The sequence below is a fragment of the Macrotis lagotis genome, chromosome 1, assembly GCF_037893015.1.
Source record: "Macrotis lagotis isolate mMagLag1 chromosome 1, bilby.v1.9.chrom.fasta, whole genome shotgun sequence".
NCBI lineage: Eukaryota > Metazoa > Chordata > Mammalia > Peramelemorphia > Peramelidae > Macrotis > Macrotis lagotis.
This window is the reverse complement of record NC_133658.1, coordinates 884,090,726-884,117,778: the sequence shown is the minus strand read 5'-3', so window position 1 is coordinate 884,117,778 and position 27,053 is coordinate 884,090,726. Positions and strand designations below refer to the sequence as shown.

Below are 27,053 nucleotides of genomic sequence, written 5' to 3'. Positions count from 1 at the left end.
CCGCCCTCGGGTCTCCGAGCCGGAGCTTCAGCGGCCTCCGAACCCTGGCCCGCGGCGACCAATCGGCGTGGAGCCGCGCGGCGCCCGCGCCCCGCCCCCACCCTCCCTCCTTTCTTCCCCCCGGCTTCGGGGCGGCCGGCGCTCGGCCCCACGCATGCGCACGCGCGCGGGCACGCGGCGACTCGGGGCCCGGGGGCGCGCCCCGCCCCTCTCCGCGCCCGCGGCTCCCGGGCGCGGCGCCAGCCCCGGCGTGACGTCACCGGCCCGGCCCCCGGCGCCACGTGACAGCCTCCCTCGCCGCGAGCCGGCTCGCGCCGCAGACGCCGGTGGAACGGCCGGAGGCGGCGGCGCTGCTGGCGGAGGCCGGGGATGGAGGCGGCGGCGGCGGCGGCCTGAGGCGGCCCGAGGCGGCGAGCGGGAGGCTGCCGGGGGACCTCCGGCGGACGAGCGAGCGAGCGAGCGGCCGCTCCTCAGGCCCGGCCCGGCCATGGCGGCCGCCCCCTCGCAGCAGAAGGAGAACACGCTGCTGCACCTCTTCGCGGGGGGGTGAGTGCAGCGCCGTGCCCGGCCCCGGGCCGCCCCGCCACCAACCCGGCCCCCCGCCCTCGGGGGCCCGCCCCCCATCTCCGCCCGCCCCCCGCCATTCTTTTGTCTTGCTAGAATCCCCCCGGCCCCGCTGCCACCCCCGGTCCCCGCTGCCACCCCCGGCCCCGCTGCCACCCCGGCCCCGCTGCCACCCCCGGCCCCGCTGCCACCCCGGCCCCGCTGCCACCCCCGGCCCCGCTGCCACCCCCGGCCCGGCTGCCACCCCCGGCCCGGCTCTCCTCCCTCCTCTGCGTCCCGCCACGCTGGGGTCCCCACACCCCATCTCTTCTCCCGCTTCCCTCTGCCGGAGTTGGCCCCCAGCTTTAATTCATTTTCCCTTGGACTTTGTCACCCCTTTCCCCACTTGGCAGTCTTCTGGAAGGAGACACGGAGATGTTGGGGGTTAGGGAAAAGGGGATTTTTGTGCTTTTGTCTTTGACATCTTGGAAGATCCAAGAGGGGCTCCTTCGTGAGGCTCCCGAAAGGCGGGGGCTCGAATTTTGCTGCTGTGTGAGCCGAGAACCCGCCGAGCCGCCTTGCCCCGGCCCGCAGCCCCTGCGGCCCTTGCCGGGCCCGGTGCCTCGCTGGCAGACCTGTGCTTCCGAGGACCCTCGATTTTGAGGTGGAAAGGCGCTTTCTTTCAATGGGCACGTGAAGAAGGCCTAGAAAGGTTGCGTCTTGTCTGTGTCCAAGGTCACAACAGGTAATGAGGCCGGAGCCAGGAATGGGACTCAGATTTTCTGCTGCCTCATTAGTACTCCATGTTGTGTGCTTCATCATTTGCACATCCTAATAACAATACTTAACATTTTTTGGCACATTATATGGTTCCCCCCCAAGAACTTTCACATATATTCTCTTTTGATCTTCCAAACAACCTTTAGAAAACTTAGTCTCAGGATAAGTGACTTGCCCAAGGTCACACAGCTCTCTCTGAGATAGTGTCATAGTCCGGGTCTTTAAAATCCAGCTTCCCAAACCCCAATGTTTGTTCCATGACATAGACTGATCCTTAAGCTCACTGTATTTTTTTAATGATCATTATTATAAGAGTTTTAGAGCATTGGATGGGGAGCTCCTTGAGGGTAGGGGCTGTCTTTTGCTTCTCTATATTATGTTCTTAGCATAGTGTCTGGCACCTATAGGCGCTTAATCAATGTTTTGAGTGTGACTAAGATGTTTCTTTAGGAACTTAATCATAGTGTACTTTTGGGATATTTATGTGATGTATCAATGCATTTCAAGTACAAGAAGGAGGAGGTCAATTGTTCCTTGTAGGTCAAGGTGGTTTTTTTTCCCCTTTTTATCAGAATGGGCATATTTTGTCTGACACCTAGGCTGTGAACCAGAGCACTCTAAGAAAGTGTTGGAAGTTCCAAGCATTTTATTTTGCTTTGTTTTATGGATAAAGAAGATCTGAAGTGAGTATTGAATTGACTGGAAAACTCCTGTTTGTAGTTAATTAGTAGCATTGTTTCTTTCAGAAGTACCACTTCAGGGGCGACTAGGTGGTACAGTGGATAAAGCACCAGCCCTGGAGTCAGGAATACCTGAGTTCAAATTCGGCCTCAGACACTTAATAATTACCCAGCTGTGTGGCCTTCAGCAAGCCACTTAACCCCATTTGCCTTGCAAAAACCTAAAAAATAAAAAAAAAGAGATTCCACTTTGTCTCCTGTTCTAGAAGAGGGAGATGGATTTTGAGTAAAAATTGTTAATTTAGAGACAAATAATACTTAGATTGCTGTGTAGACTCTTGTATATTTATACATAACATCTTTCAGAAGCATCTGTAGAGAAAGGGATAAAGCTTTAATTTTTTTATTTGTGTTTTGTGATTATAATAGAATGTCCCAGAAATCTTGGCACAGTTTTCAGCTCTACATATGAAGGTAGGTTATATTGGTGTAGCAATACAAGGACTTGTGTTTACCTCCCAGAAAACCTTGGCTAATCTTTATTGTTGTGTTCCTCAGATAAAACTAAATTACTGTTTCCTTTGAGATTGACACAGAGGATAGGCAGTGTCTGAGAATTTGGGATAGTCAGTGTTTTCATACTCTATTTCAGCATACATTTGAAGAAAGTGTATTGAACCAATAGGAGCAAACCCAAGTAGAATTTTGAAGAATTAATTGTGCAGTTGAGTCAATAATTTTTTTTTCTTTACGGTTCTAGTTGGAAAATTAGTTGCTTAAAGCAGGGAATTGCAGTGTATAATAGAAAATGCTGTTGGCTATAGAGTCAGGGTTCCAGTCTCATCTGTCACTTCTGACTTGAGTGACTTCATGTAGACTCTGAGCTTCAGTTTCTTCCTCCTTGAAATGAGAGATGTAGACTGTGTGACCTTTAGAGCCCCTTCTAATTCTTAAATCTATGATCCTGTGAGGATTACTTTACAGTAAATCTTAATGGGTTTTCTAAAGTGACTTTCAGTACCCTCTCTGGCAGGGTTTGTTTTTTTTTAACTTGTTGGGATGTGTTTCTCTTTATGTTTTTAAATCTGTAAAATTAATGCATAGGATTATTCAAGGAAACCAATTCTGTTGATATAAAGGTTATTTTTTTCCTCATTCATTTTAATGAATCCTCTAAAATATTTATCCTTAGACCCCTTAGGGGTCTGTGAATCCCTGGTTAAGAACTGCCTTTGTATGTGTCCAGTATTCACTTGACATAGCTGTTTAGTACAATTGTAGGCTTTTTTTTTTGTTTTTGTTCATTTAAGCTTTAAAAAGATAAGCAAGACTTTGAAGTTTTTGGATTCTTTAACTTTTGGATTTTTTGTTTTGTACTCAATAACTACAGTTTTAGGAATTCTGTAGAGCAAGTATTTAAGCATAGAAAATGCCTTTTTTACAAAAAAAGTTTTCCGTGTGATAAATTAATGATCTTTTCTATCTCTCACTAGCCCGTTCTACTTTAGGATAATAGGACAACTATAAAATGGGTTAATTTGCTCATCTGTAAAATGGAAGAAGTAGTAGTGCCTACCTCCCAAGTTTGTTACACTTAAAATAGATGTAAAGTTGGAAATCACCATAAAATGCTTGCTTTTATGACTATAAATTATACATTTAAAACTAATCAGCCTGACAATACCTAAGAATGAAAGTAAAGACCATATGGCATATGTACTTTCTTAGTTCTATTGTTGAATAGTTTGTTGTTGTTGATAATTGAGCAACTTATCAGAGAAGTTAATTAAAAAAAAAAACCAAACAAACTGGGGCAGCTAGGTGGCACAGTGCTACCCTGGAGTCAGGAGTACCTGGGTTCAAATCCGGCCTCAGACACTTAATAATTACCTAGCTGTGTGGCATTGGGCAAGCCACTTAACCCCATTTGCCTTGCAAAAGAACCCACAAAATGAATAAAAGAATCCCCCCACCTGCCTTATTATAACCACTCCATTTCTCTTTTTAGCCAGTAAAAGTTATAGGATTAAATACTTTGCATTTAAGACTGTCAGTGTAGCTAGTAGGGAATGGTTTATAAGAAGTAGGAAAGACTTTAAATGAATTGCACATCTTTAGAACATTACAATAATATAGAACTTTACATCTGATTATGTTGAGACCCAATAAGCATTCCTTTTTTTTTTAATGGGGAAACAGACTTTAATTTTCAATTGACCTTTGACATTAGCTAAAAATTTTGTCAGAAGATAACTGAATTGAAGTTCACATGCAACTTAGACAATAGACTTATGTGGTTTAGGATTCTAGATTTAGAGGAACCCAAAAGGTTATCTAGGCCAATTTCTTCATTTTATAGAAGAGGAAATTGATCTCCAGAGAGAGGTCAAATGGAGAGAGGTCAAGTGTCAGACTTTGGGGAGCTCTTGTGGGTGTAGGGCGTAGTACTCAACTTTGAAGATTCAGAAACTCATTAGTTCTCCAAGGTATGATCTATTTCTGATACTTACTGACCAAATTTAAAGGATATTTATTTTTTAATAAGAATACCAGTTTATTTGTTTATACTAACTAGAGATATATTTGACAATAAGACTTGTCTTCTGAAAAGGGCTTTTGCTCCTGGTGGGCTCACTGACTCAGGAAATAAAAATTATAAATCAACTACTGTCAATGAAATTGGGAGAAAGGGAGTTGGATATCCTACAGAAATATTTTCATCTAGTTACTGTAGAAGTAAATTATCCTTCATTCTTGGGATAGTTTTCTTTTCTTTTTTGTTTTCATGGTATACATTGATCTCAATTGAATGTGATGAGAGAGAAATCATATCCTTAAGGAAAAAAATAAAGTATAAGAGATAGCAAAATTACATAATTTTAATTAAAGGTAATAGTCTTTGTTCAAACTCCACAATTCTTTCTCTGGATACAGATGGTATTCTCCATCACAGACAGCCCCAAATTGTCCCTGATTGTTGCACTGATGGAATGAGCAAGTCCATCAAGGGTGATCATCACCCCCATATTGCTGTTAGGGTGTACAGTGTTCTTCTTGTTCTGTTCATCTCACTCGGCATCAGTTCATGCAAATCCTTGGGGTGTTTTCCCAGCAAAATGAGTGTCCAGCATTAAAATTAGCAGCCTTTTCCTTTTAGCATTAGCAGTTTTGATTTCTGCTCTCCTTTTTCTAGATTACATGGAGATTGCCATCTTTCTGTTTCAGTGCTTTCTGGTGATAGCTACAATTTTAGAGTTTAGATCTCATGTATTTTAGTTAAGGTTTGAAAATCATATGGAGTAGTTTACTTCTGCAGCTGATTGGATTCATCACTGTAATGTTGATTCTTCTTAGCTTGTGGAAGGCACTTGAAAGATTATCTAGTCCAAAGTCTTCATTTTATAGATGAGGAAAAAATCAACCCAGAGAGATAGTGTCAGACTGATGAACTCACTGTGGATATATTTTGAGAGGATGACATTTGCTGGTCTTGTCCCTATCCCCTAATTATTTGAATGTTTCTTTTGTGGAACCTGCAGCCCTATAAATCTTGACAAACATGACTAAATAAAAAAATAATACCTGAAGTTTTTATTCCAAATACATGTAACTTTAAAAAGTTGAGGTCATCTTAAGTGGCCCTTTTAATGTGTGCATATGCATTGTTAACAGAATATTTTAATTTTAAAATAATTTAACATTTTTTCATCACGGATTAAACTTAGAAATACTCGATGGTACAATATCTTATCTGGTGTCTTTAGTACCTTGAGGTGAGGCAATAGTGGGGAAAGCACCAAGCCTGCAGTCAGGCTGGATGACCTTGGACAAGTCACTTCACTTCCTGGTGCCACAGTGTCTGCATCTGTACAGTGGGGATTATAATAGCACTTATTTGGCAGGGTTTTTGTGAAGATCAGTTGAGATCATGTTTGTAAAGCCCTTTGTACAGGACCTTGATACAGAGTAATTCCTATATGAATGTTAGCTATTGAAATAATGATTATCACCTAGCTAGAGCTTGATGTAGTTTTTCATTTGCTGTCCCAAACAGTGACTATTTAGACTGTTGAGGTTAAATGTCACTTGTAATGCCTGATGGAAACTATAGTGAGACTTTACACTAGAGTGCTGAACTACACACTTAAGTCGAAGTCTTAAATAGAATTGAGAACCTTCTCAGAGCTCTTCTCGGTTTCTGTAAGGAGCACTTTAAAAAATCAGGTCTGGCTGCTGCGCATTGTAAATAGAACCAGGGGGGAATTTCTGAGTTTCACTCCTTGTTTTTCTCCAGTGTTATTAGGAATTTTTTTATCAGTTGGCTGATATGCTACTTGTGCATCTCTTTCAACTATTTATTTATTTATTTATTCTTGGTTTTCGCAAGGCCTTGGGCTTAAGTGACTTGCCCAAGATCATACAACTAGGCAATTATTAACTGTCTGAGGCTAGATTTGAACTCAGGTCTTCCTGTTTCCAGGACCAGTGCTTTATTCACTGCACCACCTAGCTGTCCCTGTGCATCTCTTTTAAAGAAAGTTGGGGTTTTTTGTGTTGGGTTTTTTTTTTTTAGGTTTTTGCAAGGCAGTGGGGTTAAGTGGCTTGCCCAAGGCCACACAACTAGGTAATTATTAAGTGTCTGAGGTCGCATTTGAACCCAGGTACTCCTGACTCTAGGGCTGGTGCTTTATCCACTACGCCACCTAGCCGCCCCTAAAGAAAGTTTTTAAATGCAGTTTTTTACTTACTGCAGAAGTAGAACTGGACCAGGATAAAGACTTTGTAAGTCTGTTTCATTTGGTAGGTATATAGGTTATATTTAGTAGGTCATTTGGGGGTTATATAGATTTCTTTGAAGCTTTTAGACATCTTATGAGTTAAATGTGTATTGTTTCTATTTAAAAATATAATTCCTTTGTTCTATTAGAAACCAGGAGGGATGGGAATTCAGGGAAGCCTGGAGGGATTTGCATGAACTGATGCTGAGCAAGATGAGCAGAACCAGAAAAACACTGCATACCCTAACAGCAACTTGAGGGTGATGATCAACCTTGATGGACTTGCTCATTCCATCAGTGCAACAATCAGGGACAATTTGGGGCTGTCTGCAATGGAGAATACCATCTGTATCCAGAGAAAGAACCGTGGAGTTTGAACAAAGTTCAAGGACTATTCCCTTTAATTTAGGAAAAAAACTGATATCTTATTGTCTGATCTTATTATCTCATACTTTATGTTTCTTCTTTAAGGATATGATTTCTCTCTCATCACATTCAATCTGGATCAATGTATACCATGGAAACAATGTAAAAACTGACAAATTGCCTTCGGGGGGGGGGAGTAAGATCAGGGGGAAAATTGTAAAACTCAAAATAAATAAAAATCTTTAAAAAAATATAATTCTTTATGTGTATGTATAATTCAAATTAAATTCCATTTTATTTACTGTCTCAAATAATTACTGTGCATCCTTAAACAGTTTTGAGATTAAGTTTTTTGGAAGAGAGATGATACATTCATTCTTTATATGTACTTGTAGATTGTGGTAACCTATGAATTTCACTTAAATAAGGAAAATATCACTCTGTAGGTGATAAAACTGAGTTTAATAATAAGCATTCAGACTTTGTATGCTCTAATGGTTGTATGCAGAAATGATCAATTTGTGTATATTTGTTGAAAGACTGTTATTTCCAATTTTCTTTCAGATGGCTGAATTTTTAAAGGGTCTAAACACATACTGCAAAGTGGTTCATTAATATTACTATTTTTAGCTCTATTCCCAATGGAGACAGGATACAGGAAGTGTCATTTGGAGAATTGGCTGAATCAGAGTGTGGAAGTATTTATTTTAATGTGTACAGACTGTATAAAGACAGGTTCTCTGACTCATTGGAAGTTCTGTTTAGCTGTGAATCTCAGAATTTTGATGGCAGAGTTTACTAATCTTAAAAGTTTAAGCAGATTGTAGCTTTGTGCTAATTATATCAAGCTTATATATTTAAAAAATTATTATAATGAAATATATTATGTGTCTTCTATTGAACCAGTATTGTGTAAGGAAAGTACCTGCTGGGCAGACTTTTATCTACTGACTTAGAACTGTATTTAGAAAAGCTCATCAAAAATATAATCTAATCTTATCTACCAGGTTGTTTTTTTTTAAATATTTTGTTTATTTTTCCAACCTAGTGCAGCAGTAGTTTTCAATGATCTTTTTTTTTAGGGTTTTTTTTTTTTTTTTGCAAGGCAATGAATGGGCTTGCCCAAAGGCCACACAGATAGGTAATTATTAAGTGTCTAAGGTTGGATTTGAACTCAGGTACTCCTGACTCCAGGGCTGGTGCTCTATCGACTGTGCCACCTAGCTGCCCCGCAATGATTATTTTTTGCAACATTTTGAGTTTTACATTTTCTTCCCCTCTCTCTTTTCCCGCCCCCGACAGAATGCAATCTAATAAAGACTATACATGTAAAGAAGAATCAAACATAATGGATTATTTAAGCATGAAATACATATATATGTGTACATATATCCTTTTCATTACAATTATATACTTATGTATAATTACTTCATATGTGCACATATATACTTATGTATGCCTGGGGTGGCAAATAATGATAGTAAACAAATACCATCAAAAAAGGAAGAATTATACCACACTTGTAACAGCAATTGATATTAAATATATATGATTAGATGGTTCCTTTCCAATTCTGAGATTCTGTGATTGATGTTTGAAAAGTTCTTAATGATAAGGTATTTTATGGTAAATACTATATTGCCTTCTAGCATGTTCCTTATTTTAAAGTGTTATTTTTTTTTTTGACTAAGCAATTGGCCTACTTTACCCTGAATGCATTCCCCATTTTCTGTCACTGTTTTCAGAAGGTGTGAGTAGGAACTTCTGTTGGACAGAGGATAGTCCCAACACTTTCTAAGTGTTATCATGATTTGTCTAGAGTCATAGCCCCAAATTGAAACCCCGTTGTTTAAAAGAGTTAGAATGCTCCAGCGTATTGGTTGGTTTTTCCTCCGTAGAGAAATTTCCAAGAAGTGTGGGATTAGGATAATACAAGATTAAAAGATTTAAATCTTGCGGTCTTCATAGATAATCCTGTGTCCACAAAAATCTATTGACATTAAATGCTACCTGTATTTGACAGGATCGAATAGGACTGATTTCATTGATATAGGGAATTTTTGAATGAGCCCTCTACAGATGTAACCCAGAACCTTCTCTGCAAATGGCTGTCTTAGAAAATTGCCTTGGGAGATGCCCCTTTAAATTTTAAGACTTATCCAGGGACTCTAAGCTAGTGTATTTCAGTGGCGGGACTTGAATAGATCCAGCTCTTTCTGGTGCTGAGGCCATTTTTCAAGCCATTTGGACCACCTTAAATTAGTATTGAAAACTTCTCAGAACTATTTTTTTTCTAGGGGGGGAAAAGATTAAAAGTTGCTCTACTTTAATTTTTTTCCTCAGAGAAGACTTAAATAAACATGTTTTTTATTGATTCATTAGGGGAAAAAATGGTTAGTAGACCTGAAAATTGCTATGATTATCCTTTGTCCAAAACCAGTCATTTAAACTTGTAAAAATATCTATTTAACAGTAATGAACAATTTTAACACATCGTAGTAATAAAATGGATTAGTTCAAGAAGGAATGTGCTTTGAAATTAGAATTTATTCTTTTGATCTAATTGAAGGTATTAAAAATTTTACTCAGCTTTTTTTTGGTATGAAATCTTACATTACCTCTCAAACGGAATCTTTTGAAAACAGAATTATTTCAAAGTAATGTAGAGGACTAGCAAGGTTCAAGAGATTTCATTTTGTAGAATTATATTAAAAACTGTAAGGAAAGAGTATTGTTAAAAAAAAGTAACTTATGGGTATAATTGTGCTAGTCTCAGTAAGACAGTACTGATTCATTGACAGCTGGGTATGTTTTATTTATTCACACTTTTTCCTGATCCTCACTGACCAGTTGCATAGATTAGGAAGACAGTTGGTCAGGGTTATTATGAGTGCAGCTGACTGTGAAACAGTGTGAACTGATGAAAGGACATACTCAGAACCCACATTTTCCCTCCATTGAGAGTCATTTTATTAAACACAAGCACACTTCAAACACTGCATTAATCTAACCTAGCTGCCAGGCTCAGAGACTAATTGCATATGATGGGATTATTAGTAAAAGCTTCAAATACTTGATTTTTTTTTTCAAATATGTGGATTTTTTTCAAGAGAAAACCAATGGTATTTGAAATGACTTGGGTTGTAATGTTTTACTTTTTGCTTCTCAAATCCTGCCCAGCACTTATACATCCCTTTTCTTTAGATGTGTTCTGTTTTTTTAGAGCAGCTTTTTATTTGAATAGTAACATAAAATAATTCTTTATTCAGTATGTTTTAAGTAAGGGAGGCACAGTCAATAACTGGAAATCCAGGTCCCTAAAATTCTACATTTCATCTTATGTATAGACTAGAATTGATTGTATAATAATACATTTTTAGTACTCATTTGGTAGCAATGGTTTTTTTTTTAAAGAATTCCAGGGCATATCTTTTTATTGGACTAAATAATAAATAGAATTGTAAAGGTTTGTGATTTAGTAGAGAACATCTGGATTTGGAATCAGAAGTTCATCATTCAAATCCCAGGATCTGTATGAACTTGAGCAAGTCTCTCTGGGTCTCAGTTTTTTCCTTTGTCATAGGGATTGGCATTCATCTCTTAAAACCCCGTTCAATTCTAAATCTGTGATCCTAGATATGGTGCAACTGGAATATGTTTAATCATGATTTCCCTAAATAGAAAAATCTTGTTGCAGTAAATCTTGACTTTTCTAACTTCATTTCTTCTACCTCTGTCTCAGTTCTGTCAGGGGGTTGGCCAGTGGTATTATTTATTCTCTTAGTCTATAATATGATGGTTAAAATACTCTAGTCAGGTGTAATGTGGGTGGAGGTGGTAGTTCTCCTGACTTTATTATGAGTATATGTTCTTTATAACATGGAGCCTTGCTGTGTCACTGTTGAGCAGAATTTAATATGATATATTTGTTTGAGGCGGGGGTATATTATGGATGTACTAAAGGCTCTTGTTTTATATGATGACAATAAGGCAGAATCCTAGCATAGATCACAAAGATGAATTTTAAGCCAGCTTCCTAACTCATATGCAACTGAGAACAGGAAGATAACCAAAAAAGGTTGTACAAATATGCATAATCAAGGTGAATGAATCCTTGAATGCATTAGTTCTCAATCAGGAGGAAGGTTATTCACTATATTATAGCTGGTCATTGTTTTGATCAGAGTTCTTAGATCTTTAAAGTTTTAAAAACAATGTTTTAAAACATTGATTCATAATTTTTTTCTCCTGATTCTTCTGATTTTACTCTGTCATTTTGTATGAGTCTTCCCAGTTATCCCTGAAAAATTATTCATTTCATTTCTTAAGGCACAATAGTATTCTATTTATATGTCATAATTTATTTAGTCATCCTCCTACTAATGGTTACTTTAATTTTCAGATCTTTTCTCTGAATCTAAGCTTCAAGAACAGTAAAAGTTTCTTTCCCCTTATAACTTTCCTTCTAGGTATTTTCTTGATACTTAACTTTGTCTCTTCCACCATCCCCACTGTTTCCATATTCATTTTGATCTAATTATATACCTATAAGGTATGTATGTTTAATCCTCCCTTTCACATGATGCCAATTCCTTTCATCCTTTGCGTATATATATACTATTCTTCCACACCCTGATTAGGAAAACTGTCAGGTTCCACATTCCTTTCTACCCTAGTATACCTTTGGCCCTCCTTTCTCAATTCCCTCTTAAAACTTTGATCAGAACCAACTCACCCCTAGATTCTCTGAAAGTCCTCTTCCATTAAAAGTCCATTTTTAAATCCCTGTAGAGGTATACTCAAATTTTCAGGGTAAATATTGATAGTGTCTGTATTGTTGGCTTTTTTCCAAGATTTCCTTGGTTATGGTAGAAACTGTCAAGTCTTTTTTTTTTTTTTTTTGCAAGGCAATGGGGTTAAGTGGCTTGCCCAAGGCTACACAGCAGGTAATTATTATGTGTCTGAGGCCAGATTTGAACCCAGGTACTCCTGATTCCAGGGCTGGTGCTCAATACACTGTGCCACCTAGCTGCCCCAGCTGCCAGGTCTTAATGTGAATTCTATTTATGGTTCCTTGCTACTTAAAATCTTTATTTCTGGGTGCTTGTGTTATATTTTTAGTTTGATATATTTTCCCATTTCCCTTTGGATTAGGGACTATAATATTCTTGGGGGTTTTCCTTTTGGAGTTTCTTTCAGGAGCTGATCAGTGAATTTTTCACATTGTTTTCTGTTCTTAATAGATCTAGTCAGTTTTTATTTATGATTTCTTTTTCTTAAACCTTGAGCTGTTTTAGGATAATATTCTTGGGAGTGTTCCTTTTGGAGTTTCATTGTTTTCTGTTTCTAATAGGTCTTGACAGTTTTTTACTTATGATTTCTTTTTTTTTTTTAAATCTTGACCAGTTTTCCAAGTTTTTCAACCTTTTAATTTTGTTAAATATTTAATTTTGTTAAATATTTAATTTTGTTTTAATATTTCTTATTGTTTTATGAGGTTATTAATTTGGTTTATTTTACTTTTCAAGAAGTCCATTCATTAGATGAGATTTGCCACTTTTTCATGAGTTATTTATTACTCATTACAATTCTTTGTCCTAGGACTTTAATTTTTTTTACTGTCATTCTTCATTTCTTCTAGTAATTCAAGTAGAGGGAAATCCATTTTTGCCTTTATGTCAGTGCTTGCAGTTGGTAAAGTTATTTTCTCTAGGTTGTATTTTTGGCTATCTTTGGATCTTCAGTTATTCTTGTTTTGTTTTTTGTTTTTTCAAGGCAATGGGGTAAAATGACTTGCCCAAGGTCACATGGCTAGGTAATTATTAAGTGTCTGAGGTCACATTTGAACTCAGGTCCTCCTGACTCTCCACTGCACCACCTAGCTGTCCCTACAGTAATTCTTTATAGTGGGTAGTGTCTTTTTTGGTTTACTCATTTCTCCAGTCCAAGTTACAAAATTGTGGCTTTGTCCTGGGGCCAGACTCAGCTTCTTGTTGATTTTTAGTGGAATGGTAATGTTTCTTGGTTTCAGTCTGGAACATGTGGATTCTGATGCTAACCTCCAAACCCTGCATCACATTCCTAGATTTTTGAGGTTCAGAGTGATGGACCTTTCAGATCCTAAGGTATCTCAAGTCAAAGACTTGTGTTTTCATTCTTTTAATTTCAGTTTTATGGTTTCTTGACATCTCATTTACTTCTACTTGACCTATTCTGCTTTTTAAGAAAATTTTCAGTATGTTTTATTTTTGTTTTGATTTAACCATTTGGCCAATTCTCTTTTTAAGTTCTTTTCTTTAGTATTTTTTGTTACTTCCTTACCAGTTAATTCTCTTATAATTTTCTTACATTGCTCTCATTTCTTTTCCCAATTTTTCCTCTAACCACTCTTACTTGGTTTAAAAAAAAATTTTTGTTCTTATAAAAAAGTCTTTTTCCTTAACTTTTCCAAGAATTCTGTTGGTCTTGTGTCTAATCATAATTTTCTTAAGAGGTTTTGCTAGTAGATATTTTAACATCATTGTCTTGTGAATGTGTTTTGACCTTTGTCACCATGGTAGCTTTTCTTCCCCTCACTTTTACTTATTTATTTTTTCCAATTACAATAATTGGAAATTCCAATTACTGCATGCAAAGGTAGTTTTTAACATTTAACATTTAACATTTTAACGTTCATTCATTTCATTCCAACTGTGTGGGATAAAAATCCACTTAAAAAAATATAGAGACGCCTCTGAGCAAAAAAAAAAAAAGAAAGTTTATTTTGGCTTTTCTCAAGAAAAGGGCACATTCCAAGTCTTAAAGGTAGTGAAGATCAAGGAGCTGTCCTGAATTGATAGTCAAGCAAGATTATATGTCCTAATGCAATCCCCTTCTCCTCTCTATGGTCCCTCTCTGTCAACTCGTTGGTTAATCTTCAGAGGTACATTCTACTTGTGAAAATCTACCCCAGCAACAAAGAAAAGAATGAAAGGTTTTTGTAAAATATTACCTCACCATCCAGATGGTGAGAATAGCCTTCAGGATTATAACTATCTTATTGAAGTAACAGTCTACTTAGCAAACAAGAGAAGTCTCATGAGCTTCTTTGGAACGCAAGGTTTTTCTTATGGAACAGTCTACTGTTCTCCCAATTCAGATTGTTTTATCATGAAATAGGTGACTTACTAAATATGCAAGGTCTCTCTGGAAATAGTCCACTATTCCCCCCCCCCAGCAGAATCGGGAGGGTGCCTGGCTTGGAATGCAAGGTCTCTCTCCCTCTTTCTTCTAAGAATAGTCTAAGAATAATAGTGTGTGTTTGTTTTAATGATTTTTAACGCTGAGAGGACTTCACTAGGAATATTAACTCTTAAGAGGGAATATCCCACTCACTTCCCTTGGGGGGGCCCCTCACCCCCCCATGGCATCAAATAATCTGTCATATATTTTACATGTAAAATTGTATTTAACATATTTCCATGTTAAACATGTTAAGAAAGAGGAATTAGAACAAGGGGGGAACCATGAGAAAAAAAGAAAAACATAAAAGAAAATGTAAAAAGTGAGCATAGTTTGCTTTGCTCTCTGCATTCAAAATCGATAGTTTTGTTTTGGGGTTTTTTGGATGTGGATGTCATTTTCATCTTGGCAACTTTTTACAGTTAGATTCCTTTTTGTTGTTTGCTCATTTTTTCTAGCCTATTTCTAGGCTTTAAATTTTGTTAGAATTGGGTTCTGTTCACCTGGGCTGAAGGACACTGTTCCAAGTTTCAGATTTTTTGACCCTAGCAAAGTTCGGAGAGTCTATAGATTTTCTGTGCTTCCAAGGTGGTGGAATCTGGGGAGAGGTCAGTGCTTTCTTCATTTGCATTCTGGTTCTTACCCTGGTAGGAACACTGCTCCCTTCCAACTTAGAATATTCTTCTCTGTCTTAGAACTAGGTGATAGGAAATGAAGCCAAACAGTATCCAGTTCTGTGCTCCGTGCCTATTCAAGGGTCCCCTGTAATCTCTTTCTAACCAGTTGTTCAATCCACTAACTGACTCTGGGCCACGCTATGCTCCTGACCAACCTTTATTCCAGTACCACAGACGTTTCTTTTTGATGTACTGAGTTTTCTTGGGCTAGAAAAATGTCTTATTCCAATCTTTTGATGGTTGAACTGCTCCAGAAGACAATTTGATGCATGATTTTAAAATGATTTGGAGGGCAATGTTGGGAGAGTTTGACTTGAATGTTACTTCACTCCAGCCTGAGTTTTCTACCAACACTGGTCATTGATGCTATGGATTTCTGACCATCCTGGGGCTTGCTCTAGGAAGGCCTCTGCTCTTTCTGCTTCCAGAGACAGTCTTGCAGGCTATACCTGTCTCTGGACACCTGTCTCTGGACACCTGTCTCTGGACACCTGTCTCTGGCCTATCTTTGATGTCTTAGGCAACCCTGGGCACTGACTTTTCCTATTGCCTGAGGCTTGTGTAGTTCTAGGGTCCAATAAGGCATTTACTATAGTTTGTAATTGGATTCCTTGATTATTTGTTGCTATTTTCAAATTTTTGTTGGAATCAGTATAGAAGCTCAGATATCTGCCTTTACTCAGACAACCATCTTTGGTCAGAAATCCAGTTTATTTATTTTTTTAGGGTTTTTTTTTTCTTGCAAGGCAAATGGGGTTAAGTGGCTTGCCTAAGGCCACACAGCTAGGTAATTATTAAGTGTTTGAGACTGGATTTGAACCCAGGTTCTCCTGACTCCAGGGCCGGTGCTTTATCCACTGCACCACCTAGCCACCCCAGTTTATTTTCAAATAAAAAATATAACCCTATAACAGAAGTTAACACAAACTGTAAACTGCTGTTAGCTTTTATACAAGGCAGATTTATTTTGGCTGAGAAGAATATAGTCTATAATTGACACAGGAGAACATTTACAAGCAGCTAAGTGGATGTGTCCTAGCAGCTGAGTTGGGTAATGGATCGTCAGCTTGACTTAGAGTCAGGAAGTCCTGAGTTTGAGTTCTGCCTCCAGATGTTTACTGGCTATGACTTTGGAAAAATAGCCTCTCTGTGCTTCTGTTTTCTCTTCTATAAAATGAGATTGGACTTGATGATCTCTTCAGACCTTTCCAACCTTAAATTTATGGACCTGTGATATCATTTGTGTGGAATGGTGAGGGAATTCATGGTACTTTTGCTACCTAGGACACTAAATGGTTGTAGAGTCACACAGCTGAAACAGGTCAGACACGGTATATGAAGCTAATCTGGATCCCATTTTCTGGCTATTAGACCTGACCTGGTGGAAAGGGAGGCAGGATGGAAGAGGAAAGAGGAAAGGCAGATAGAAGTCCAGTGAATTGCTTTCAATGAATTATATAATAATAAAGAAAATGATCCTATATCTTTATTTAAAGACTGAAATCGTGCTAATTATTTTAAAATTCCTGAGATCTTTTTGGGCTAGTAATTGACTTGGCAAACTTTTTCTTTGTGTATCCTAAGGATGAGTTAATTAAGCCAGGACTAATTCTAAATTAGTTGAAATAAATGCAATTTAAGTTGTGTGTTGAAAGTTCTCTAAAATAGGATTTTGCTTACACTTTATGATTATGGTACAAAATAACCATTTTTCTGCTGTTCTAAATTCTGTCTTATAGGTGTGGGGGCACTGTTGGTGCTATTTTTACATGTCCTCTAGAGGTAATTAAGACCAGACTTCAGTCTTCAAGATTAGCTTTCGGAACTGTCTACTATCCTCAAGTTCAGCTGGGGACCATTAGTGGAGCAGGAGTGGTCAGACCAACATCAGTATCACCTGGACTCTTACAGGTTCTGAAGTGAGTGGCTTTATTTTTTTTTAAACTCTTTAACTCTATAATGCTTAGTATGCCTGGAACATGGAACATGCAGAATGACAATTTTCTATTTGAATGGTGTTAATCCAACTTAAACATGAGATTTTTTTTTTAACATTTTAACAGTATTATGTAAATGTGTCCTTGCCCCCTAGATGACAAGGGGTCAGGATGCACTAAAGGTCAGCAGCTTGTGATCAACTTGTGATTAAAAAGAAACTGAAAAGGTACTAAAAGGAGTTGGCCAGATGCCTTTGGTGACATAATAAGAAGTTACTGACATTAAGTGTAGAGCTTGAAAAGAGAAGAAGTGCATATTGGAGAGGCAGAAAATTATAGGAAAGAGGCTATTTTGAAAATGTTTGTCTTTATGCCTGTGCACCTTAAGGAAAAGTTGGCTTACTTCTTTGTTTTAGCAAAACCTACATGTTTAGATGATACTACCTAAAGACATCTTAAAGCATGTATCTGGCAAACAGGGCAATTGTGATTGTCAATGTAGGTTTTTAGTTAAAACATTTATTTTCTTTTAGCTCCTGGCAGTTGTAACGGTAGAAAATGGTGTAAACTCAAGACCCCTTTTTATCTTTTTCTTTAATGTCTATGACATTTAACAGTATTTTGAGTTGATTCGCCTTTTTTACAAAAAGGGAATACATTGAGAAATTCTTATGTATATTTAAAGGTACATTGTTTTGCTTGTACTCGGTGCCAAATATGACTCAAGTGCTTGTTGGGCACAGCAGGTGAGAAGGCCTAGAATTAAGAATTGAGCCTAGAGAAAGGGAATTAACAGTCTTCACCCCCCCCCCCCCATAAGTGGGTGGTAAGATGAAATACAGGAAAGGGGAGAGAGGGGAATAGGGAGAGGCTAACTCATGTCCTGACCTCCATCTCCTACTCCTGCCCATTATCATACACTGGAAAGGGGGCATAGTTCCAATCAGCAGTGAAATCCATCCATTTGTGAATTCTCACCTTCTTTATTTTGTTTTTGAGGACTATTTAACAGTGGAAAAACTAACCATTTTAAAATCAAGTATGAATTATACAAAGTTCCAAGAATCACCACCTTGGTTTTGCCTGTATACAATTTGAAGCAATAATATCCTTCTTAAGAAGATGTTTTAAGATGTTGAAATTGAGACAGGTAGTCTGTTGGCTTATTAACACTGAAAATAAACTTCCTTGTGTGCTTGCCAAATAATTCATGACTAATGAATTTGCATTTACTGTAATAAGGAAGCTGTTACTCCAGAGTATTGGGTATAAACAATCAGCATACTGCTCAAATCCTTATTCAGTTTTGGGTGATCTCTGTAAATAATTTAAAAAGGGTCTCTTTTAGGATTTTTTCCCATTGAATCAAGGAAGAGCTTGAGAGAACTACTGATTTAAGTGAAAAATATATCTGATATTAAACTGTTGTTTAAAGTTTAAGCTATTGCCTGTTAGCATTGAACATTGTTTCAAAACCAGACAGGTTATCATTTGAAAGTAACAGTTAACTGAATAGGTTAGTTAGTACTGCAATGGGAGAATAAAACTTTCTTTGTGCTGTTTTGGTTTTGTGTTTAGCCATATTGGAATATACATAAACTTCTGAATCCTGCAGTAAAATATAACTATTTAAAAAAAAGAGGCAAAATTTTCATCATTGGATACAGCAGTAAATTCAGCAGACTTGGTAATTTGCCAACTCAATTTAGTTCCTTGTTTAAAAGTATTCTGCAGGGTGAATTTTAGAGCTTTTTGTTTTTAAATAGATGATGTGCAAGAGTTTATTCTCTTTTGTCTTACATGCTCAGTGATTAAAATTGAGACCCAGGCACTCAACAATAATCCAATTCTTAGGTCATTAGCTGTTCTTTCTCTTTCTGAACTAAAATTTCTAGAGATGATGGTAGCTGTGCTTTTAAAGTTGGGAAAACATTTGTTTTTATCTCTTACATGCTTTATTTCCATTCAATGTAAGCATCTACTTTGTAGAAATAGGCTTTTTTGATTGTCATATTTCCCATTACAGTAAGAAGTTTGTTGCTCCAGAAAAAGTTGAATTAAGATGCCAGTAGGTCCCTTTTTTCTGCCGGCTTTGCCATATTCCAGTGAGTTGCCAAAATGACAAACACAAAAGGAAAAAGGAGAGGGACTCAATACATGTTTTCTAGGCCCTTTCGAAAACATGGTGTCGTCCTTCTGGCTACATATATGCGCATATACAAGAAAGGTGATATTGTAGATATCAAGGGTTATGGGCACAGTTCAGCAAGGAATGCCCCACAAATGTTACCATGGCAAGACTGGACGAGTCTATAATGTTACACAGCATGCTGTAGGCAAGATTCTAGCCAAGAGAATTAATGTGCATATTGAGCATATTAAGCATTCTAAGAGCAGAGATAGCTTCCTGAAGCAAGTAAAGGAAAATGATCAGAAGAAAGAAGCCAAAGAAAAAGGCACTTGGGTTCAACTAAAACGTCAGCCTGCTCCACCCAGAGAAGCACACTTTGTGAGAACCAATGGCAAGGAACCTGAACTGTTGGAACCAATCCCCTATGAATTCATGGCATAAATGACTTAAAAAATAACCAATAAAAGATTTCTTGAATTTTGAAAAAAAAATAAAAATTAAAAAAAAAAGATGCCAGTAGGTTACAGTATTGGGTTATAGGATATGAAGGTTGGCCTCGTTCTCTGGTGCATTATAGATGAGAGGATTTGAACTTTCTGGAGCCAAGGTTGCCTCTAATTGTGCTTTAAATGGTTCGTGATGCTGCATAGTGTACCGATGGCTGCCAATAAAACTTTAAATTCTTTGATCCGTTGGGAAAATCTTCATTATGGAAGAAAGAGGCAGTGGCCAAAGGAAGTTCATATCAAAGTGAATTTGGCTGAATATAGGCAAGATTTTCTCTGAGACTTTGCATTTGATGTAAGAAGGAAGAGCCCACATTGCTAAAACCAAGAATCAATTAGTAAGGGATTTAAAAATGATTGGGTTTGTAATTGCCAGTAATGCAACCCTCCTAAGAGCAGAAAATTAAGGGCCTTTGCAAACTACTTACAATACAGTTTAAAAGGGTTTTGACATTCACTATGCAGCTCATAGTATTAGAGAATCACCTGGCACATTCCAGGGCTAAAGTTACTGGGTGGGTCAGAAGCAGGACTTTTGAACTCAAAGCTTTCTAATTATTGAATCTCAGCCCTTTCTGATTAAGTGCAACTTTGTGTACGTTATTAACATTGACATTTCTTCCTGACTAAAACTTTAAAAGTCAGTCTTTTTCATGGGGGGAAAAAAAACCTTAGACATACATCCAGTTTTATTAATGGTCATCTAGAAAAGAGAATTCTCTATAAATATGTTACATTACAGCACTCTCCTTGGAGATAAATAAACTTTCAGCTTTTACATGGTATGTAGCTATACTATAAAAAGGAATGTTTAAAACTGTGCACAAACAGTGACACTGATATGGGTTTGAATGCTTAATGTTTTTGGAGATATATGCTCCTTCAAAAGATAGATAATAGAATCATAAAATTAGAAGTTCAAATGATACCTTCTGAATTTTTATTCTTTGCATGATTGAACCTTAATTTTAAATGGATGATTTTAATTAAGTTCTTTCATCTTATGGTCACGACTTTAGCTAATGATATGGACACTAGCTATTTTATTACTTTAAAAAAAGAGAAAGGGTTTGAGGAGTTTTTCAGAATAATTCATAATTATTTCAGAAAGCTTTCTTTAAGCATATTTTTATACTCTTAGCAAAAAGAGGATCCCATTTACTGCATTCCATATTCTTGCAAGTGGATTGAAATATATAGTGTTTGCTTCTGCCTCTTCCAATGAGCTAACTTTGATGACTGATTAAATTTCATAATTTTCCATAAGGTCATGCAAAAAGGTTTTTGATTTGTGTTTTTATTGTCTAGGTCAATTTTGGAGAAGGAGGGACCAAGGTCACTTTTTAGAGGCTTGGGTCCAAACTTGGTTGGAGTTGCACCATCAAGGTAAGAATGAGAATACTTTATTCTATAAGATGATCTTTTTTAAAAAATCAAAGTAATATTACTCATTTCTTTATTCATGCATGGGAGTATCTAAATATTTAATTTATCTATATAGTTATTTAATGAATAAAATGTTGGAGGATAAGGGTATGATTATTGATTATTTTATCTTTAAATTAAAGATGATTATGCTTTATTCTTAGACTTTTGGAACTACAATAATTTGCTTTTAATAAAACTAATATTTCCTTTTATTATATCATTTAGTGCTTTACAAAGAATTAGATAATAAAAAGTGTATAATATGAAGGTACATGGAGAAAATCTGTATTTTTACTGAATCTGAGAGATTAATTCAGTCTTTTAAATTTCACAAGTCACCTTAGTTGAAATTCACATTCAGTGACACATTAAAAACAAGGCAATGTTGATCTTTTTGAACCGAGGAAAATCTCTTGGTAAAGCAATGATGAAAATAGTTCGAAGAGTCATATATTTGAAGATTATGTGAGGAATAACATGTTCAATAGAAGAAGAATAGTGAGGAAACTCAGAAGTGACAGAAAAAGAAGATCTGAAAAGGGATAAAAAGCAAGAAAGAAGAGGACAGTGGTTAGCACAAATAATGATGAACAGATGACTCTTTGAGAAGAGAGAAGAGACATGCCAGTTAGAACTGCATGTTAGACTAGATGCATTCTCAGAGTACCTTACATACCTCAACCACCTCTGAAAATGATCACTGTTAGACTGTAGTAGGGTGGTTTGATGTATCTAACCCTTAATCATCAAGAGAAAAATGAATTTAATAATTATTAAAATACTCAAAGCTAGAGACAGCTTTGATAGGAGTCAGAAAAGAGCCGGGTTCAAATTCTGCCTCTGATACTTATTAAATTCTGCTAACCCGGGTTAGTCATTAAAATATCTAGCATTTATATAGCATTTTTAGGGTTTACAAATCACTTTATATATAGGTATCTCATTTGAGCCTCACAACGACCCTGTAAGGTATCATCCCTATTTTACAGATGAGGAAATTGAGGCTGAGATTAAGTGATTTGCCCAGGGCCACATATTGAGGCAGAGTTTGAACCACAAGTCACCTAACTCTTAATCCAACATTTTATGCTCCATACCTCAAGCATTACCCTCAGAATTCATTTATGACCTGCATCCATGAAGAGTGTTGCCACGATGGCAATTCCTTTGGAAAATTCAGACATTCTAATTACTAAGGTGTGGATGTCCAAAAGCTTTGGACAGATAATCTTCATTTATCTGGTAAATACTCATAGTGTGTTTCTGCTATTCTGGAAAACTCATTATTGTAAATGGTTTATGGAGGGACAAGAATTCCCTACTCTGCTTGAAGTCCATTGTAGTTAGTTGATCTTTGCCTGGAAGAGTTTAAGGTTTCCTTGCAGATTGATAATATCCTCCTTTTTCAGATAATGCCTTTTTCAGATACTGAGTTCTTTGGCTGTTTCTCAGTTTTCTTCTCCTTTCTAACAGGGCTGTATACTTTGCATGTTACTCCAAGGCCAAAGAGCAGTTTAATGGCATTTTTGTGCCGAACAGCAACGTCGTCCACATTTTCTCCTCTGGCTCTGCAGGTAGGTTTATTTTTGTGGGAGCTGCATATTCCTCTTATAAAGCATTGGATTTGCTGTATTACTGACTGTGCTTAACTAACAGGTTGTCTTTTATATTTATTTCTCATGAAAGAGGGCAATCTGAAACTTCATGACATTGGCTTTTCCTTAAAACCCTTGTTCTCTGGTGCCACTCTACCTTGGATGTTACTGACCTTCACTGGTTTATATGTGTCTTTATAAGATACTTTAATTTTTTATGTGTGTGATTTTATCTCCCTGATTAGATTGTAATTTCTATCCACATTTAGATATTTCAGTCTTCCATTTCTTCAGTCACTCCCCATAATTTTTGCACACATTTTATAAACCTAAGTTTAATGTTGTTTTTACAGTAAAGTATGTAGCTTTTTGTTTCGATTTCCATTTTCTGGAATTGTGATCTCTAAGGAAAAACTAGGAAAACTACTCTTTTGAGAAAAATGTTTTCCAAAAATTCTTGGGAAATATCTATATACACATTTTATGATAGGAATTAGAGGTGGCCCAGTGGATAGAATGAGTACTGGACTTAAGGTCTTGTCAGGGGTCCCTGAATTCAAATCCTGAATCAACCATCAGCTATGACCCTGGGCAAGTAGCAGCAACTTTGCCAGGTCCTTATGAGGATGTGTGGAGAACATTGCCTGGGGGGAGGCCTGGAGACCTGGCTGGGAGGGTGCAAGGAGGCCTTGCACCGTTCACCAGCAGCGCCACCTGGAGGCATCGTCCCATGCTGCTCCAGGACCAAGCCTGGGATTCTAGCAGGTGTTTCAAGTCATAGGGAGAGGACTGCACTCTCAGGCAGAGCTGGGGGCAGTAACTCTGCATTTATGTTCTTCGTTGTGTTGGTGATCTTAGTGCATAGAGAGTGCATTGGGCCTGGGAGTCAGGAAGGCTTGAGTTCAAATCCAGTCGTGGACACTTACTGGCTGTGTGGCTCTGGATAAGTCACTCCAGTTACCTCTGCTTACCTTATGTTTCTTCAGCTGTACAAGGAAGATAATACTAGCAGCTCCCTCCCAGGGTTATTCAAGGATACCTAGCACGTAGGTGACATAGAAATTGTTATTCCTTCCTTTTCCCTTACAGTTTGATTATTTTTCTCTTTTTAGCTTTTATCACAAATACCTTAATGAATCCTATCTGGATGGTTAAAACCCGGATGCAGTTAGAGCGGAAGTAAGTAATTAATTAAATTTTAGATTGTAAGGCTTTTAAAAACATCTATATCTCTTGGCTCTGCATAGTGAGTGAGAAAGGATTCTTTTTTTACCTGGCTTCTTAGTAAAACCCAATAGCTAAATCAAGGATTGTTTAATGATGATTCATAGGAAGTCTATCATAAACAAAAATCATTTTTCTTGTGTTTGTCTCTACTCACTGTGTACTATGAGGCAGTTTATAAATAACTATCATCTTGAGGACCATGGACATGAAATCTCTCTCATTTCCACTAGGAATGATATCCCTAATTGTTTGGCAGCAGTGTTAGTCCTGAATATAGTTTGTCTTTTCCCCCTCCACCCTCTATTTTAGAGGAGGAAGGAATGCTTCCTCAGCACTTAAACATTTCTGGTTGTCTAAAGGACTGTCAACTTCTTGATCTGAAAGAATATCTTCTTTGCCTAGTCAACAACCCCTCCTGGGCTGGGATTGGTTGTTGTTGTTGTTGTTGTTGTTGTTTATTCTCAGCCTCTAACACTGTGATTAAATGGAACTTTTTGATTGAATGAAATTGGAAATAAAACTGGACACTGAAAATGCTAATATCAAATGAAATTCATCCATCAAACTAGATTTCCACATGTAATTCATTAAGATAATGTTCCTCAAAGTCTTATTTGTTTTATCACTAAATTTAGAACAGAAGCTGGTGTTTCAAAATTGGTATTATGGCATTTCCTCTCTGATTTGTTCATTTATATGTCTAACTTTTTTGTTTCATATATTTTGTATCTGTATGATATGGGATATAGTCTTGACACAATTATTTTCTTGTTTAAGGTGCTATAAAAAGTTATTGTGACAGTACAACCCAAAGGGTTAGTATGTCAGTCTTGTTTAGATACCACTTTTCAAAGTGGTATATAAGGAACTTCTGAAAATTAAAGCTGAGGGCATGGGGGGGGGGGTAGGGGGAGGAAGTTTGATTTTTTTTTTTCTTCTGAACTCAGTTTGAAGGTTTCCAGATCTGTTATCACTATCAGTCCCAGTCACACATAAAGATTGGTTAAGAGATCCTCATTCTAGTTTTCTAAGCTAGTGGTTTGGTGTAGTGGGAAGAATTAAGAATAATATAGGGGTGGCTAGGTGGTGCAGTGGATAGAGCACCAACCCTGGAGTCAGGAGTACCTAAGTTCAAATCCAGCCCCAGACATTAATAATTACCTAGCTGTGTGGCCTTGGGCAAGCCACTTAACCCCATTGCCTTGCAAAAAAAAAAAAAATTAACAAGACTACTACTATATATGTATTAATTGCTCTTTTATTTTTTCCCTTTATAGAGTAAGGGGTTCCAAACAAATGAATACTGTCCAATGTGCTCGTTATGTTTACCAGACAGAAGGCATTCGTGGATTCTATAGAGGATTAACTGCTTCATATGCGGGCATTTCTGAGACCATAATCTGTTTTGCTATTTATGAAAGCTTAAAGAAATGGCTAAAAGAAGTCCCATTAACTCCTTCTACAAATGGAGCTGAGAGAAGCAGAAAATCCACCAACTTTTTTGGACTTATGGCTGCTGCTGCTGTTTCCAAGGGGTGTGCATCCTGTATTGCCTATCCACATGGTACGTTGTTATCCTTTCATCTGACAGGGAAGTAAAATGATGGCTATTTTAGTTGTTGGGTCCAGTGTCTTTGGTGTCCATTCCCATTTTCTTGGGCTATATTGGAAAACATTCTTTTGGGGAATTAATTATTGGAGTTTGCAAGGCTCTTACCTTCAGAATTTTTTATTTCATAAAGATAGCCTCAACTTTGTATTTCAGAAGAGATCTATGCAGAATAAAAGAAGATGTAATGAGCAGATAAAAATTTCACCTTACTGCCCCCTCCTGGTGTATCATCCTCCATTTTTAATAGGCAGTTTTGTTTTTGCCAAGAAATCAAGCCATTATCCAATATATTTAGTATTAAGTGCCTTCAATGTGCCAGGCACTGTAAAAAGACAGTCCCTATCGTCAAAGAGCTTACAATCTAAGTGGGGAGACAGGAAAGGGGAGTAGGACATCATGGGGGGTTCCTGCTTTGGAGGCAACTCATTCTGTGGAGTTGAAACCAGGCAACAGCAGATGCAGAGTGGAGTGAGCTGAGAGTCAGCCCAGTTTTTGCTCTCTATAAAGGAAGGTATTAATTAGGAAGCATTTGGACCTGAGTCCTCTAGAGGGGAAGTAGAATCCAGTTTTGGGGTAGCTGCTTGATGGTAAGATTAAAAGTGATGAGCTTAACCTGAGAGGGGCAGTTTGTTGGAATGAAAACCAAGAATAATCACAGGAAATGACCCTGTGATGTAGAGGAGAGAATCTTAGACTAGAATGTGGGCTTTTGAGCTGTAACATGACCACACAGTGGTGAACTGCATGATTGTGATCAACATTGCGGGAATTGGAGTAAGCTGCCAGCCTTTGGGGGGGAGCCCCCTTTCCAGTCATGCTGTATTTTGATTTATTTTTATTTTTTATTTTTTTTTTGGTTTTTGCAAGGCAATGGGGTTAAGTGGCTTGCCCAATGTCACACAGCTAGGTAATTGTTAAGTGTCTGAGACTGGGTTTGAACCCAGGTATTCCTGACTCCAGGACTGGTGCTCTATCCACTGCACCACCTAGCTGCCCCACTATTTTGATTTTTTGGATGTGCTTTTCATCCACACCATTAACTATGTATTTCACTCATTTCAGAAGTGATAAGAACTCGACTTCGAGAAGAGGGCACCAAGTACAAGTCTTTCATTCAGACCGCACGGCTGGTAGCCCGAGAAGAAGGCTATCTGGCTTTCTACCGGGGACTCTTTGCCCAGCTCATCCGGCAGATCCCAAATACTGCTATTGTGTTGTCCACCTATGAGCTTATCGTCTACTTACTAGAAGACCATATGAAGTGACGGGCCAGGAAATGGGCATTAGAAGAATAAAACTGAAAAACTGCCGGGCAGTTTCTTCATTGATATTTAGTGTTTAAGAGACTGATGCAGGAATGGCTGAAACATCTCTGGCTCTTATCACCTGCTGGACTTTTCCTTTTGGATCCGTGCTTTCTGGAAGGTTTTAATTCATTAACGTTAATAGTTAATTACAATTTTTTTAACTTAAGAATTCAGAATGAAGCAGCTACTAAATTAAATCATGCTATTTAATTTAAGTATAAATTCTGTTGTCCTTTTTTATGTTTATTGTACTGTCCTGTCAGGC

At 37.7% G+C, this 27,053-nt stretch overlaps 1 protein-coding gene across 1 annotated transcript; it reads left to right on the top strand.

The window, feature by feature from the left end:
• Positions 1-276: 276 nt before the first annotated feature.
• On the top strand, positions 277-27,003 carry SLC25A33 (solute carrier family 25 member 33). Its single transcript, XM_074218515.1, has 7 exons — positions 277-546; positions 16,785-16,964; positions 20,928-21,005; positions 22,521-22,621; positions 23,755-23,821; positions 25,147-25,433; positions 26,544-27,003. Exons 1-7 carry the CDS (start codon positions 488-490, stop codon positions 26,744-26,746), a joined length of 975 nt encoding a protein of 324 aa, XP_074074616.1. The 5' UTR covers positions 277-487; the 3' UTR covers positions 26,747-27,003.
• Positions 27,004-27,053: the final 50 nt, after the last annotated feature.

Coding starts and splice junctions, on each gene's coding strand:
- SLC25A33 (XM_074218515.1), top strand. CDS start 488: ATGGCGGCCGCCCCCTCGCAGCAGAAGGAGAACACGCTGCTGCACCTC. Junction 16,965..20,927: donor GGACTCTTACAGGTTCTGAA/GTGAGTGGCTTT, acceptor TTTATTGTCTAG/GTCAATTTTGGAGAAGGAGG. Junction 21,006..22,520: donor GTTGGAGTTGCACCATCAAG/GTAAGAATGAGA, acceptor CCTTTCTAACAG/GGCTGTATACTTTGCATGTT.